Raw genomic sequence first — 12,042 nt, 5'->3', positions numbered from 1 at the left:
TTCCCGCTCTAACAAAGCTCAGGAATTTGCAGTAACTGTTACCTCTGGAGATGAGGATGATGTAGAAAGAGATAAAGTGAAGAGATCCGGTTGAAAAGCAACTATAAACTCAGATTCTCTTCTTACTCTGCACAGCCCCTTCTCTACATCAGAGATTTTATTCCCTGCAGGGGAGAAAGAGAAAGTCTCTGGGACCAGGGTGGAAGGTGGGGAGAGGGCAGGCACCAGCATATAGAACTAAAAATAGGGCAATTGGATGGATATATGTATTCTGGGAGCTGGGCCTTCAACCCTCTTCTTTCATTTGGCTCACCTGGCTGCCAAGCCCTGTCTCTTCAGACAGGACTCTGGAAAAGTCTTCCCAGGGTAATCTGAGGACTCCAAGAGAAAAACTCTAACAATATTGATAGTCAGAAGTTCCCCCAAATAAATGGCCCATAGGATGATTCATTGTAATGATGCCCAAGTTGACTACTCCAATATCTGAATGATAGTTACAGAAAGAGAACAGAAGAAATCATTAAAGAAATTAGACACTTCCCAGAACTGAAGGACATGATTTTCTAAATTAAAAAGGTTTATCTAAGGCCCAGTGCAATGGATGAAAATGGGTCTACACCACATCATTAACATGTAATTAACAAGCTTGCAGAAAAAAGAAATAGGTCCATACGAAGGATCAAGAGCAAAATAGTTTTGGACTTCTTAATAGCAACACTGGGAGTTGGAAGGCTGTGGAACAATACCTTCACATTTTGAGTGAAAATGGTTTTCAATCTAGAATTCTATATCTAGCCAAACTCTTTATCAAGTTTGAGAGTACAATCAAGATGGTTTTAGATATAAAAGGAAGATCTCAAAAATTTACTTTTCATACTCTTTCTCAGAAGGTACATCACCACATCAAGAAAGTGTATCAAGAAAGAGGAGACGTGATATAAGAGAGGAGCTCTCACATGGAAGAAGCAAAGACGCCTGGACAACAGTGAAGGGAGATCCCAGGGTGACAGCTCTGCAGTAGGCACTGAGGACAACTGTTCAGACTGGAGCAGTTTAGAAGGCACTGGTAGAAATTTATCCAAGAATATTGATAGAATGCCTATTGCACCTAGCCACCCTGAAGGGAGATGTGGACAATCTGGAGAGCATCTGTGTTATCTCCAGAGAAAACAAACAGAGAAAATGTATAGGAAAGGAAAAGTAATTATAGCTTATCAAGTGGCTTAGTTACAAATAGTATTTCACAGTCACAATAATGTATACAATGTACATTCATTTAACAAAAATTACAGTAAACTCTGTTGAGAAGATGGGACGTTTGGAAGGCTATGCGGATGTGATAGGGTGGTGAGTTAGGTAGTAGGTGGGGCAGAGAACTAAATTCTTACTTCCACAGTGGAAAGTCACTAGATAATGTCTAAAATAAAATTTAAAAATAACATTAAAACATGTTATTTAGTACAATGAGGTATCACCTCACACTGGTCAGAATGGCCATCACTAAAAAGTCTACAAATAACAACTGCTGGAGAGGGTGTGGAGAAAAGGGAGCCCTCCTACACTGCTGGTAGGAATATAAACTGGTGCAGCCACCATGGAAAACAATACAGAGGTTCCTTAAAAAACTAAAAATAGAGTTGCCATATGATCCACCAATCCCACTCCTGGGCATATATCCAGAGAAAACTCTAATTCGAAAAGATACATGCATTCTAATGTTCAAAGCAGCACTATTTACAATAGCCAAGACATGGAGGCAACCTAAGTGTCCATCGACAGATGAATGGATAAAGAGGACGTGGTATATATATCAATGGAATACTACTCAGCCAAAAAAAATGAAATGATGCCATTTGCAGCAATATGGATGGACCTAGAGATTATCATACTAAGTGAAGTAAGCCAGACAGAGAAAGACAAATGTCATATGATATCACTTACATGTGGAATCTAAATTATGATACAAATGAACTTATTTACAAAACAGATACAGACTCACAGACATAGAAAACCAATTTATGGTTACCAAAGAGCGAATGGGATGAAGGAGGGATAAATTAGGAGTTTGGGATTAGCAGACACAAACTATTATATTTAAAATAGATAAACAACAAGGTCCTACTGTACAGCATAGGGAAATATATTCGATATCCTGTAATACACCATAATGGAAAATGTGAAAAAATATATGTATATGTATAATTGAATCAATTTGCTGCACACCAGAAACTAACACAACACTGGAAATCAACTATACGTCAATTAAAAAAAAACACACACACACAAAACCACGTTATTTTGAAATACAAAGGTCTATACCAGAAGTGTCAGCTAAAAGAATTGTAAGTGGTTGTCTCTGTGGGAGGGGAAATTGGTGGAGAGGAAGGGCAGAAAATGGCTTCTCATTTCTTTAAGCACTGTGTAGGACTGTTTGAATCTTTATCTATATGAATATCTTTGATTAAAACAACATCTATGCTTTATAACACCTCACTGCATAAACTTGAGTGAGTTACTGCCCAGCTTTGGTTTCCAAGTTCCGCATCTATAAAACGGAGTCGGATTAGATAGCCTCTGAGGGCCTCCTTGATCTAACATTTACACTGCGATTCCTACCACGGGAACTGGTATCATCTCACTACACACTCAGCCCCTAGGTCCTTAGGACTTTTACACTAAAGTATCACTTTCTACAACGGGTGGGGGAATGCTGACGGCTGAGAACACTGCTCTGTGGGAACAAAGATCCCCACGTGATTTTCTAAGGGCCAGGTCCTAAGAAGACTGAGAAGGAGAGTGGAAGGGATCATGTCAATTCCTCCTCCTCCCCTGCTATGTATGAGCATTAGCTACACTGGAAATGTATTGAAAGAAGATGAGACCCTAGACAGTAGATTTTCCAGTTATTAACACAGCCTTTAACCAGAGACCTTCATCAATTTGGGAAACGCCCAACTGCCTATGGCAGGAAAGCTTTCCAGGATCAAGGCAGGCTACCATTCCGCAGACCAGGCACACAACCCCCTTAGACCACCAGGAAGGCAAGACTACGGCGCACATCACAACTCTGTATGCATTTCCCAGGGAGGCTGGGCCTGGAGAGCACAGCCAGAGACCTCTGTACGTCTTCAGCTCTTTCTAGGGAAATCCCTCCCAAGTCCCTCCTTTTGGGCTTTGTCCCCCAGCCCCGGAGAGAACCAGACATTTCAGACTCAGGCTTATCTGAGTCTAAACAAAATCTTTGTTCCCTGCTCTTAATTCTTAATTGACTTTTTATAAACATTATCATCAACAAGGAAAGCCTTTTCTAAGCACCTCCAGAGTACAGAGTGATCTAGATGGGGCCAAAGCAGAAATGCCCTTCTCTCTCTTCCCGTCCCCTTACTGCCCCTCAGTTCTGGCACCAGACACATAACAGGCACCCAGGGCGGACTGACTTTTGGGGGGTGATGATGATGGCTCATTAAAGATTGAAAATCTTGGAGAAATAAAGGAGCAGGAGAGCTTTAAAACTTACAACTTCCTCTCCTGCTGGTAAAAGGCCAAATTTTAGTGCTCTAAGTGAGGAATGTTAATCATCAATCGTACTTGACATAAATAAAATACCTCTGTCATTCCCCACTTGTTTTTATATCCTTCACTTCTACCTGTACAGTCCGACGAGTCATGATCACTCTCGACTACTATAGAAAGGAGAAAAGGCAGGTATTATCCGAACCCCACAGGGAGGCCAGTCATGAAGAGGTTCAGCCACCTGCTCAAGATTTCTCGAAGGATTCTCTAGCAGCTGTTCAACTGTTTTGTCCTGGGTACCTACGAGGTCGGGGAAGAGAAAACTGACTTTACCTTTCTTTGCTGTTTAAATTTTGATTTTTCCCTATGACTACTACTTCTATACTTTAAAAAAAGGAATTCAATTTTATAAAAATGAAGGAATTCATTCTTCTAGTGTTAAGACACTTGGCCAGAGCCGCAGAAGCCATGTTCTTTACCACCCTCTGCCGCAGTACGTGTGACTGTGAGAGAGGAAGATGCATTCCTGTCTGCCAAGCCTCTGGTTCTCCTCCCAGGGAACCCCCGCTGCCTTCTGTGTCTGAGGTGGATCCCACAGTCTCTCTTCCATATCCCATGGTCAGAAGAGCATCCTCTGAGACTCGGCTGCTGTACGGAGCAGCTCAGAGGAAAACAGACAAGCTCTGAGCATGATGTAGGGTAGAAGGAAGTTCCCTGAATCAACTTTCGGAAGAAAAGTCCATCCCTGAAAACCTCTCCTTGTCATGGTATGTGTGAGTGCGTAAGGGAGGGGAAGAGATTTTTAAAAGCCATAGTTAGGAAGCGTGGACACACAGTAAGCTAACGCCTGCTCCCACTGCAGCACACAGAGGATCCTCAGGAATGCTGGGCAGGGGACACAGAGACAGTGCCCTGTGCCGCCCATGGGGGGAACCTGAGCAGAGAGGGCCCAGAGGAAAGGGAGCCTGTCAGCCTGGGCTCGACTTCAAGTGTGAGCCCCCAGTCAGGGCAACGACTTCTTCCCTTAGTTCCTGAACCCTGGCCAGTTAGCTGCTAATTAGTTTGTGTATAAATTCCAGCAGGAAAGCTGGAAAATTCTATCTCAACTTCAGCAATGAGGTTCCTCCTGCAAAATTTGGTCTTGCCGATCTCCCAGATAAGCCCCTGCACCACCCAAAATACGGTCTCCACCTGGACTTCGGAATAGCCAGAGACGAATATGCAGACACACATACCATCTAGCCCGTGTGCTGGAAGCTTCAAACAAAGCAGCATGGGAAAGAGAGATCACATGGTCCTCATTCAGCTATGAATCGAGAGAGATAAAGGAAGGGGGGCCGTTCAGGGGCAAAGAAAAAAAAAAACTGTGTGTGGGGGCTGCAGATACTTCCAACACAGACTTTCAAAAGTGCACATGTGTGAGGTAGCAACCCACTAGACTGGAAGGCGCTGGAGCATTAGAGACTAGAACAAGTATTTAGCGAACACCTCCTACAAGCAGGGTACCATCCTAGGCCAGCCAGGTAAGCACGCTTGCATGGAGTTCTCAAGCACAGAATAGGTATCTTAAGTGAAAATACGAGGTTGGCAAAGGGAACCAGCCTGATCCAGAGAGCTGCTGTCACTCAGGGAAGGCATGGGTGGTCAGGGGAGGCCTCCCAGAGCCGGGGCATCTGACACAGTTCTGAGGGCAGAACGGAAATTTTCTAGACCCGTGGTCCCCGAATCACCTGAGGAATGTTTTAAAAAAGTACAGATTCCTGAACCCCATACCAGACCTACTGAATCAAAGGCTCTAGGAATGGTACTCTGGAATTGCTATTCTTTAAAAAAAAAAAAAAGATTATTTATGACAAATTCAAAACATACAAGAAGCAGACAGAATAGTGAACCCCCGTGTACCCATCACCCAGTTTCAGCGATCACCAACTCATGGCCACTCTTTCCTTACCTATATCCTTATCTAGTCCCCTTGTCCAGTATTCTGGAATCTACCTATTTTTTAAACCAGGGACTCTAAGGCAGTCAGACCATAGATGTGACCTGGAAGCCACTCACTGATCAAGACGCAGATTAGGAGCAAGGGAATTCCAGGGACAGTGGAGACAAAGACTAGGAGAAATGAAAGAGAAGGGTATTTGGGGGAGAACGGCCTAATTTGGAGGGCCTTGAGGGTGGGATACACGGTTGGGGGAAGGATCCTTTTGATAAGGATCAAAAGACCGTTGGGGTCCACGAGGGCCCTGTCAGCATGCATGGTGTCTTTGTGAGAAACACAAAAAGGCATCTCCTCTGGGTAGAAAAAGCACCCCTTTCTGTGCTTTATCTTATGAGGGTTGAAGGATGCTAAGAAGGGGATCCTGTGACAATCAGCCTGTGCTTTGAAAGAACACTGGGCAGCGATGGAGAGGGAGGTAGACAGACAGAAGGGCAGAAAACCGAGAGGCAGTGAGTGAGTCACGTCAAGAAATTCTTGCAAACTAGCCAGGGAAGAAGGAAGAAGGCCTTGGAGGTTGTCTTGAAAGAGAGAGATCTTGTGCGGGGTTCTGGAGAGAGTGATATGGGAGTCACGGGCACACGGGTGTCATCTGGAGGCATGCAAATGCTGAAATTGCTCAGGAGGAGTAGTTGGGGATGAAGGCCGTGGGAAAACGCAGCATTTAGAAGATGGGGGTGAAGGGGAGAAGGACCAGGCCAGGTGATATAGAGATTGAAGCGAAATGGTCAAGGAGATGGGAAGGAGAGAAAGAGAGGGGGCACGTATGGCTCATAGAAGTCAACAGAACAAACGTGTTCTCAGGTGTGATGAGAGGGAAGCATTCAACGAGGGAAGTAGAAAGGAGAAGAAACCAGACATGTAAGCAAAAGTCAAGTTTGGGAGCACCTGGAATGACTAGTAAAGTGTGGACTTGGATTTGATGAGCCCCATGGCAAATGTCATGATGTGTAGCACGAGCTTACTGATCAGTTATACTTCCTAAGTCTGTCACTTACGGCCTGGGGCAAATTATTTAAGGGAAGTCTCTGAATCCCTGCTGGTAAACTGTGGATGATTATACCCACTCTAATAGGGAGGGGATGGGGATGGTATATCAATGAATGACAATTCTTCTTGTCCCTGGCACCTAACAGAGCACTGCCTTGTAGTACGGGTGATCTTTTCACATATCTAACCCCGGTATCTCTAACTAGCCTGCAACCAGTTTGGGGGGCAGACATTGGGGTTTTAAACTAATTGAAGCCAATGGTCATTTGTTGACCATTTACTACGTGCAAGATAAGAAGAGGATGTAAAATAAGAAGATCAAAGGGTTAAAAAGAAGCAGCCATGGCCCTAAAGGAGAGGGTGGGACTTAGTGAAGGACCCACATGGATGCCCGACCCCAACACAAGGTGAAGAGTGGCAGGTGCAGCAATTAGTTTCAACTTGCAATTCATTCCCAAATTGCAAATAAATAAATAATGTGTGGTGGATGGAGAGACTTGCTCTGGTTGGTGGGACCGGGCTTCGAGCCGGCAGGCAGTATTGCATGAGGCTTCTGGGCTGGACAGAGGAGGTGGAGAGGAGAGCAGAAAAATGAGGAAGTTGGGAATTGGCAGGTGAGTTTGAGGAAAGCTAAGAACCTCGGTAGGTTCAAAACAAGAGATCATGGGAAGCGAGGGGAGAAAGACGTTCTGGGCTGTAGTAGACATAACCTAAGGTGACCCCCAAGGTGTCACACTCTGGTATAATCTCATACCCCCTCCCCTTGTATACGGTGGTGAAACTGTGACTTACCTCCAACCAAAACAATGTGGAAAAGGGATGTGATATCACTGCTGAGATTATATGACATTAGAGGGCAAGGGCCAAGGGATTTGCATGTATAATTAAAGTCCCTAAGTCATTTGACTTTGAGTTAAACAAAAGAGAGATTAGCCTGGCTGCGCCCAATCTAATCAAATGATCTGTTTCAAAGACGGTCCAGGTCTCCCTGAAGTTAGAGACTCAAAGCAGGAAAGACTTTCTCTCCTGCTGGCCTTGAGGAAGCCACGTGAATGCTCCAGCTGCAAGGAAATGAATTCTGCCCGCAACCATGTAAGCCTGGAAGAGGAGCCCAAACTTCAGATAAGACTACAGTCTGGCTGACACCTTGATCACAGCAGAGAAACCCAGGTGTGCCTTGCCTGGACTCCTGCCCCGTGGAAACTGTGAGACAATCAATGGGTGTTGTTTTAAGCCACTGCGTTTGTGGTAATTTGTTACGCAGTAACAGGAAACAAATACATGGACTCCTGTCGTGGAGGGCCATGAAAGCGGGCTAAAAAGTATGGGCTTTGTTATGCAGGCCATAGGGAGCCACTGACTATTTTTGAGCAGAGCGACTTTAGGGAGCTGGTGAGGGTTGGTCAGAACCCCTTGGAGAACATTTAGTCAGGGCATTGCTCCCGGGAGCAGGTCAGTGAAGTTCTGGCGAGGGATTAGTTCTGGGTTGAACCAAGCCAGCTATTCTTCTACCCAATTTAAAAAAAAAAGGAGGAAGCAAAATCTGAGTAAAGAAATTGACAGTCATTGAAAAAACCTTAAGGAACTTTAGTGTCCTTGTTGCTAATTATAAATATTTACTCCTCCCAGAATTCCTGACCTCACAGAAGAGCCTGCGTAGTCTCGCTGTCTTACTGGAAAATTTCTGTGTGTGTGTGTTCATTCTATGTTTTCTTGGAAGGGGGACAAGGCAGTAATAAGGGACTGGATGATCTGTAGAGAGTCACTTCCTGTTGGATATTGTCTAGTTCCCCTCCCTCCTCCCCCCCAAGATCATAAACCCTGAGACCCGCAAGGAACTCCTCCTTCTCCGATTCTATCTGCTGGAGACAACTAAGCCAAACAAACGCAGGAAGTGGCAAGAGGTTGGGAAGGGGAGGAAGTTCATGGCACAGAAGGAAAAAGTAAAGAGAATGCCCTGATGTTCAAGGAAGAAGGTAGGGGGTGGGGCAGAGAGAAATGAAGGTCACCCCAAGGTTACTTGGCGCCAAGCCTTTAAAATGTCGTGCTTAAGCTTTCAATCAAAACTGGCACAAACAGTGGGTCAGATCTCCCGGGGCCATTCAAATATTAACATTCACAGTGATAAACAGCCCCCAAAAAAAGCCCTCTGTAAGCAAATTGGAACAAACAGCTAATCTAAAGAGGGTTGCTAAGAGACCAGTGGGGCAGGAGCCAAGTCAGTCCAAGCATCCGGAAAGCTCTTTATTTTTTTCGCTTTTGGGGAAGAGAGGAGGAGAGGAGAGGTACCTGTAGATGACTCCATGTTGGTGGAGGAACATGAGGGCTGACGTAACCTCTGCAGCATAGAACCGGGAACGAGGCTCGTCGAATTTTCGGGACCGCTGAATCTGGAACATGAGGTCTCCACCATTTACATACTCCATGACGAAAAAGAGGCGGTCCTGAAAGGAGAGGAGGAAATGCCATTTAGCGAATTCTGCTGCAGCTGCCCACACAGGCCAGCAAGCGTACTGTGAGTCCAAAGTAACAGAACCAGGACTCAAGGACCCTAGTAGCACACGTTCCGGAGAGAAGATGGAGTTAGGGTACGAAGTGTTATTCTAAAATCCGTCTGTCTTACTTTTAGAGGCGTCAGCTTGGTCTAGTGGGAGAAGCCCAAAATTGACAGAAAGGAGATCTGGGTCTCTGTCTAATTTCTGTTATGACCTTGAAGTGTGACCTTGGACAAGTTCTCTGTCCCTTTGCAGGCCCCAGTTACCTTGGTATGTGTGGTGGGTTACATCATGCCCCCCCCCCACCCCCGCAAAGGTATCCATGTCCTAATCCCTTAATGTGTGAATGTTACCTTAGATGGCAACAAAGGACTTTACAGTTGTGATTAAGTTAAGGATCTTGAGTTGGGGAAATTATTCTGCATCACCAGAGTGGACCCTAAAGGCAGTCACAAACGTCCTTATAAGAGGGAGGCAGAGGCGATTTGAGAAGGGAGGAGAAGGCAACGTGACCAGGGAGGTGGAGGTTAGAGTGATGCGGCCACAAGCCAAGGAAGGCGGTGCCACCAGAAGCTGGAAGAGGCAGAGAAGGATCTCTCCTAGAGCCTCTGGAGGGAGCATGGCCTGGCCGACACTTTGACTTCAGCCCAGGGACACTGGTCTCAGACGTCTGGCCTCCAGAACTGTGAGAGAACAGATTTCTATTATTTTAAACCACCAAGTTTGTGGTGATTTGCTACGGCAGTCCTAGGAAACTAACACAAAGCAACATGGACTAATGAGATGGTGAGAGCCCCTCCCATGAGGGTCACGTCTCACTCTGGAGGATGCTCCTTTTGGGATTCCCACCCTGGCGTGCTTCCTATGGATTCTGTCCTCAAGAAGGGCCAAACCACAGTCATCCCTCATGAGGGGTGGTGCCTTCTCATCTGCCCACCATTTGGAGGTGGGAAGAAGATGGACCGAAATTCACTTTTGCACAGTTTCTTGCCTACAGTTTGTGGAGCCCATAGAGTGCGGGGTGCTGTGCTAGACAGGAGGCAAAGAGTTATAAACCATCACTGTCCTGCGGCGGCCGTGGCGGGGGGTGGGGTTATGATCCAGGGGCAGAGATGGGAAATAGGTAGAATGATGAAAACAAAACAGGAGAAGAGTGCCTTAAAGACACTGGGTGCTGAAAGGATTAGGAGAAAGGGGAGCTCTCTGAAGTGGTGGGGTCCATGGAGGATTCTAGAAGGAGCTAGGCCCTCACTTAGAGGAGGAGGAGGTGCGGGAGGTGTCAACAAATACCAGGACATGGGAACAGAGAAGGCTTGGGGACCGGTAAACTGACTATGTCAGCAGGGGAGGAACGTTCATGGAGCAAAGGGGAAACAGCGAGGTGAGAGGCCAGAGGGTCAGAGTACATTCTTAACATACAGATTACAGTCTCAGCGGAGCTGCCAGGAGGATGTCAGCATATTGTTTTCAACCAGAATTAGGAGAATCATTTCCATGAAGACTGAGTAAAAATCACAGTGACACTTTATTCAGGGAGCAGCCTGGACGGCATATCTACTTTATAATTGGCATCTCTTTGAAAATAAGTCCATCCTTAAGAATTGTTATGAATTCAGACTACCTTCTCCCCCCACCACAACCTCCAGAATTATTCAAGCTTTACTGGTATTCACCAAGGCCCTAAGGTCTAGCTTCTCTTCCATTTGTCTTGACCCTCCCCTTCAAAGCCTGCCTTGTTTTCTCCCCCAAGTACAATTTTGTACTCAGAAGTATTCAGAAGCCAACCATTCATTTAATCACCTAGTCCCCATTCAAATCCTTATTTCAAAAATCAAATGATCAGGCCAACCCCATTCCAATGAAACCAGAATTTCTGAGGATGGGACTCAGGCATCAGTAGTTTTCAAAGGCCCTCCTGTGATTCCAGTGGGCAGCCAGGGTAGAGAACAACTCTTCCATCTGGTTTCTGCCAAGGTGAGATATATGGATTATAAGTTATCGGAGTCTTCCTCTTTTATCTTTTCAAGGATCTCCCAAGGACACAGGTTCTCAGACTTGTGCAGCAGAATCTGACAGAGGCTTGTTAGAACGTGGATTCCTCCCCCTCTCCTCCCGCCCCGCAGAGTTTCTGATTCAGAAGATCTGGGTTGGAGCCTGAGACTCTGCATCTCTTAGTTCCCAGGTGATGTTATGCTGCTGGCCAGGGACCCCCACTTTGAGAACCACTGCCCTAGAGCACTTGGGGCAAGGCTTTCCCATGGCAAGAACAGCTGCGTCATGCATTCAACACTGCCCTAATCTAGCTGAACCGTCAGAGACAGCTGCTACAATGCCAGTCCATGGTCACCAACTTGGACTTGGGCTTTAGCAACAATGGAGTACTTCCTTGCCTGTGTCTGAAAGAATCCAAATTTCTAGAGGAAAAATCTCCCCTCCCCATCCTGCCTCCCTGGCTGCTATTTTTTTTTTTTGCGTTACGCGGCCTCTCACTGTTGTGGCCTCTCCCGTTGCGGAGCACAGGCTCCGGACACGCAGGCTCAGCGGCCATGGCTCACGGGCCCAGCCGCTCCGCGGCATGTGGGATCCTCCCAGACCGGGGCACGAACCTGTGTCCCCTGCATCGGCAGGCGGACTCCCAACCACTGCGCCACTAGGGAAGCCCTCCCCCTGGCTGCTTTTTATACTCCAACACCGGACACACGGCATTTGAGGATAGGGGCCGTGGAGGGAGAAAGAAGAGCTCCCATGCTGATTTCATCACTTACTGGCTGTGTGACCTCAGGCAAATGACTTCAGCCCTCTGTGCTCAGTTTTCTCATCTGTGAAAATGAGGATGATAATAGGACCCACCTTACAAAGTTCTTATGAGGATTAAATTACATATTAAAGTGCCTGGCTCATAACTGTTCCTCCATAAAGACTGTCTGTTCCTATTGTTACTACAGTATTCTAGCTAGAGGTATGATAGTTAATACGGTCATTATCGAGTCTTCATTTTCCCTGTCCTTTCAGCAGTATTTTCCCCTGATCACCTCCTCTCCCAATAAA

General features: G+C 46.1%; 1 protein-coding gene across 3 annotated transcripts in view; it reads right to left on the bottom strand.

Moving 5' to 3' along the window:
* Nucleotides 1-12,042, bottom strand: part of PRKCE (protein kinase C epsilon) — a 646,138-nt gene that overhangs the window by 217,539 nt on the left and 416,557 nt on the right. For all 3 annotated transcript variants that reach the window (XM_024753630.1, XM_024753627.1, XM_024753628.1), the window contains one exon: nt 8,789-8,943. In XM_024753630.1, coding sequence (XP_024609398.1) covers nt 8,789-8,943 — 155 coding nt within the window. The remainder of the gene's footprint in view (nt 1-8,788; nt 8,944-12,042) is intronic.

Source organism: Neophocaena asiaeorientalis, unplaced genomic scaffold (assembly GCF_003031525.2).
Source record: "Neophocaena asiaeorientalis asiaeorientalis breed wild unplaced genomic scaffold, Neophocaena_asiaeorientalis_V1.1 scaffold171, whole genome shotgun sequence".
Classification (NCBI taxonomy): Eukaryota; Metazoa; Chordata; class Mammalia; order Artiodactyla; family Phocoenidae; genus Neophocaena; species Neophocaena asiaeorientalis.
This window is presented reverse-complemented; position numbering and strand designations above follow the sequence as displayed.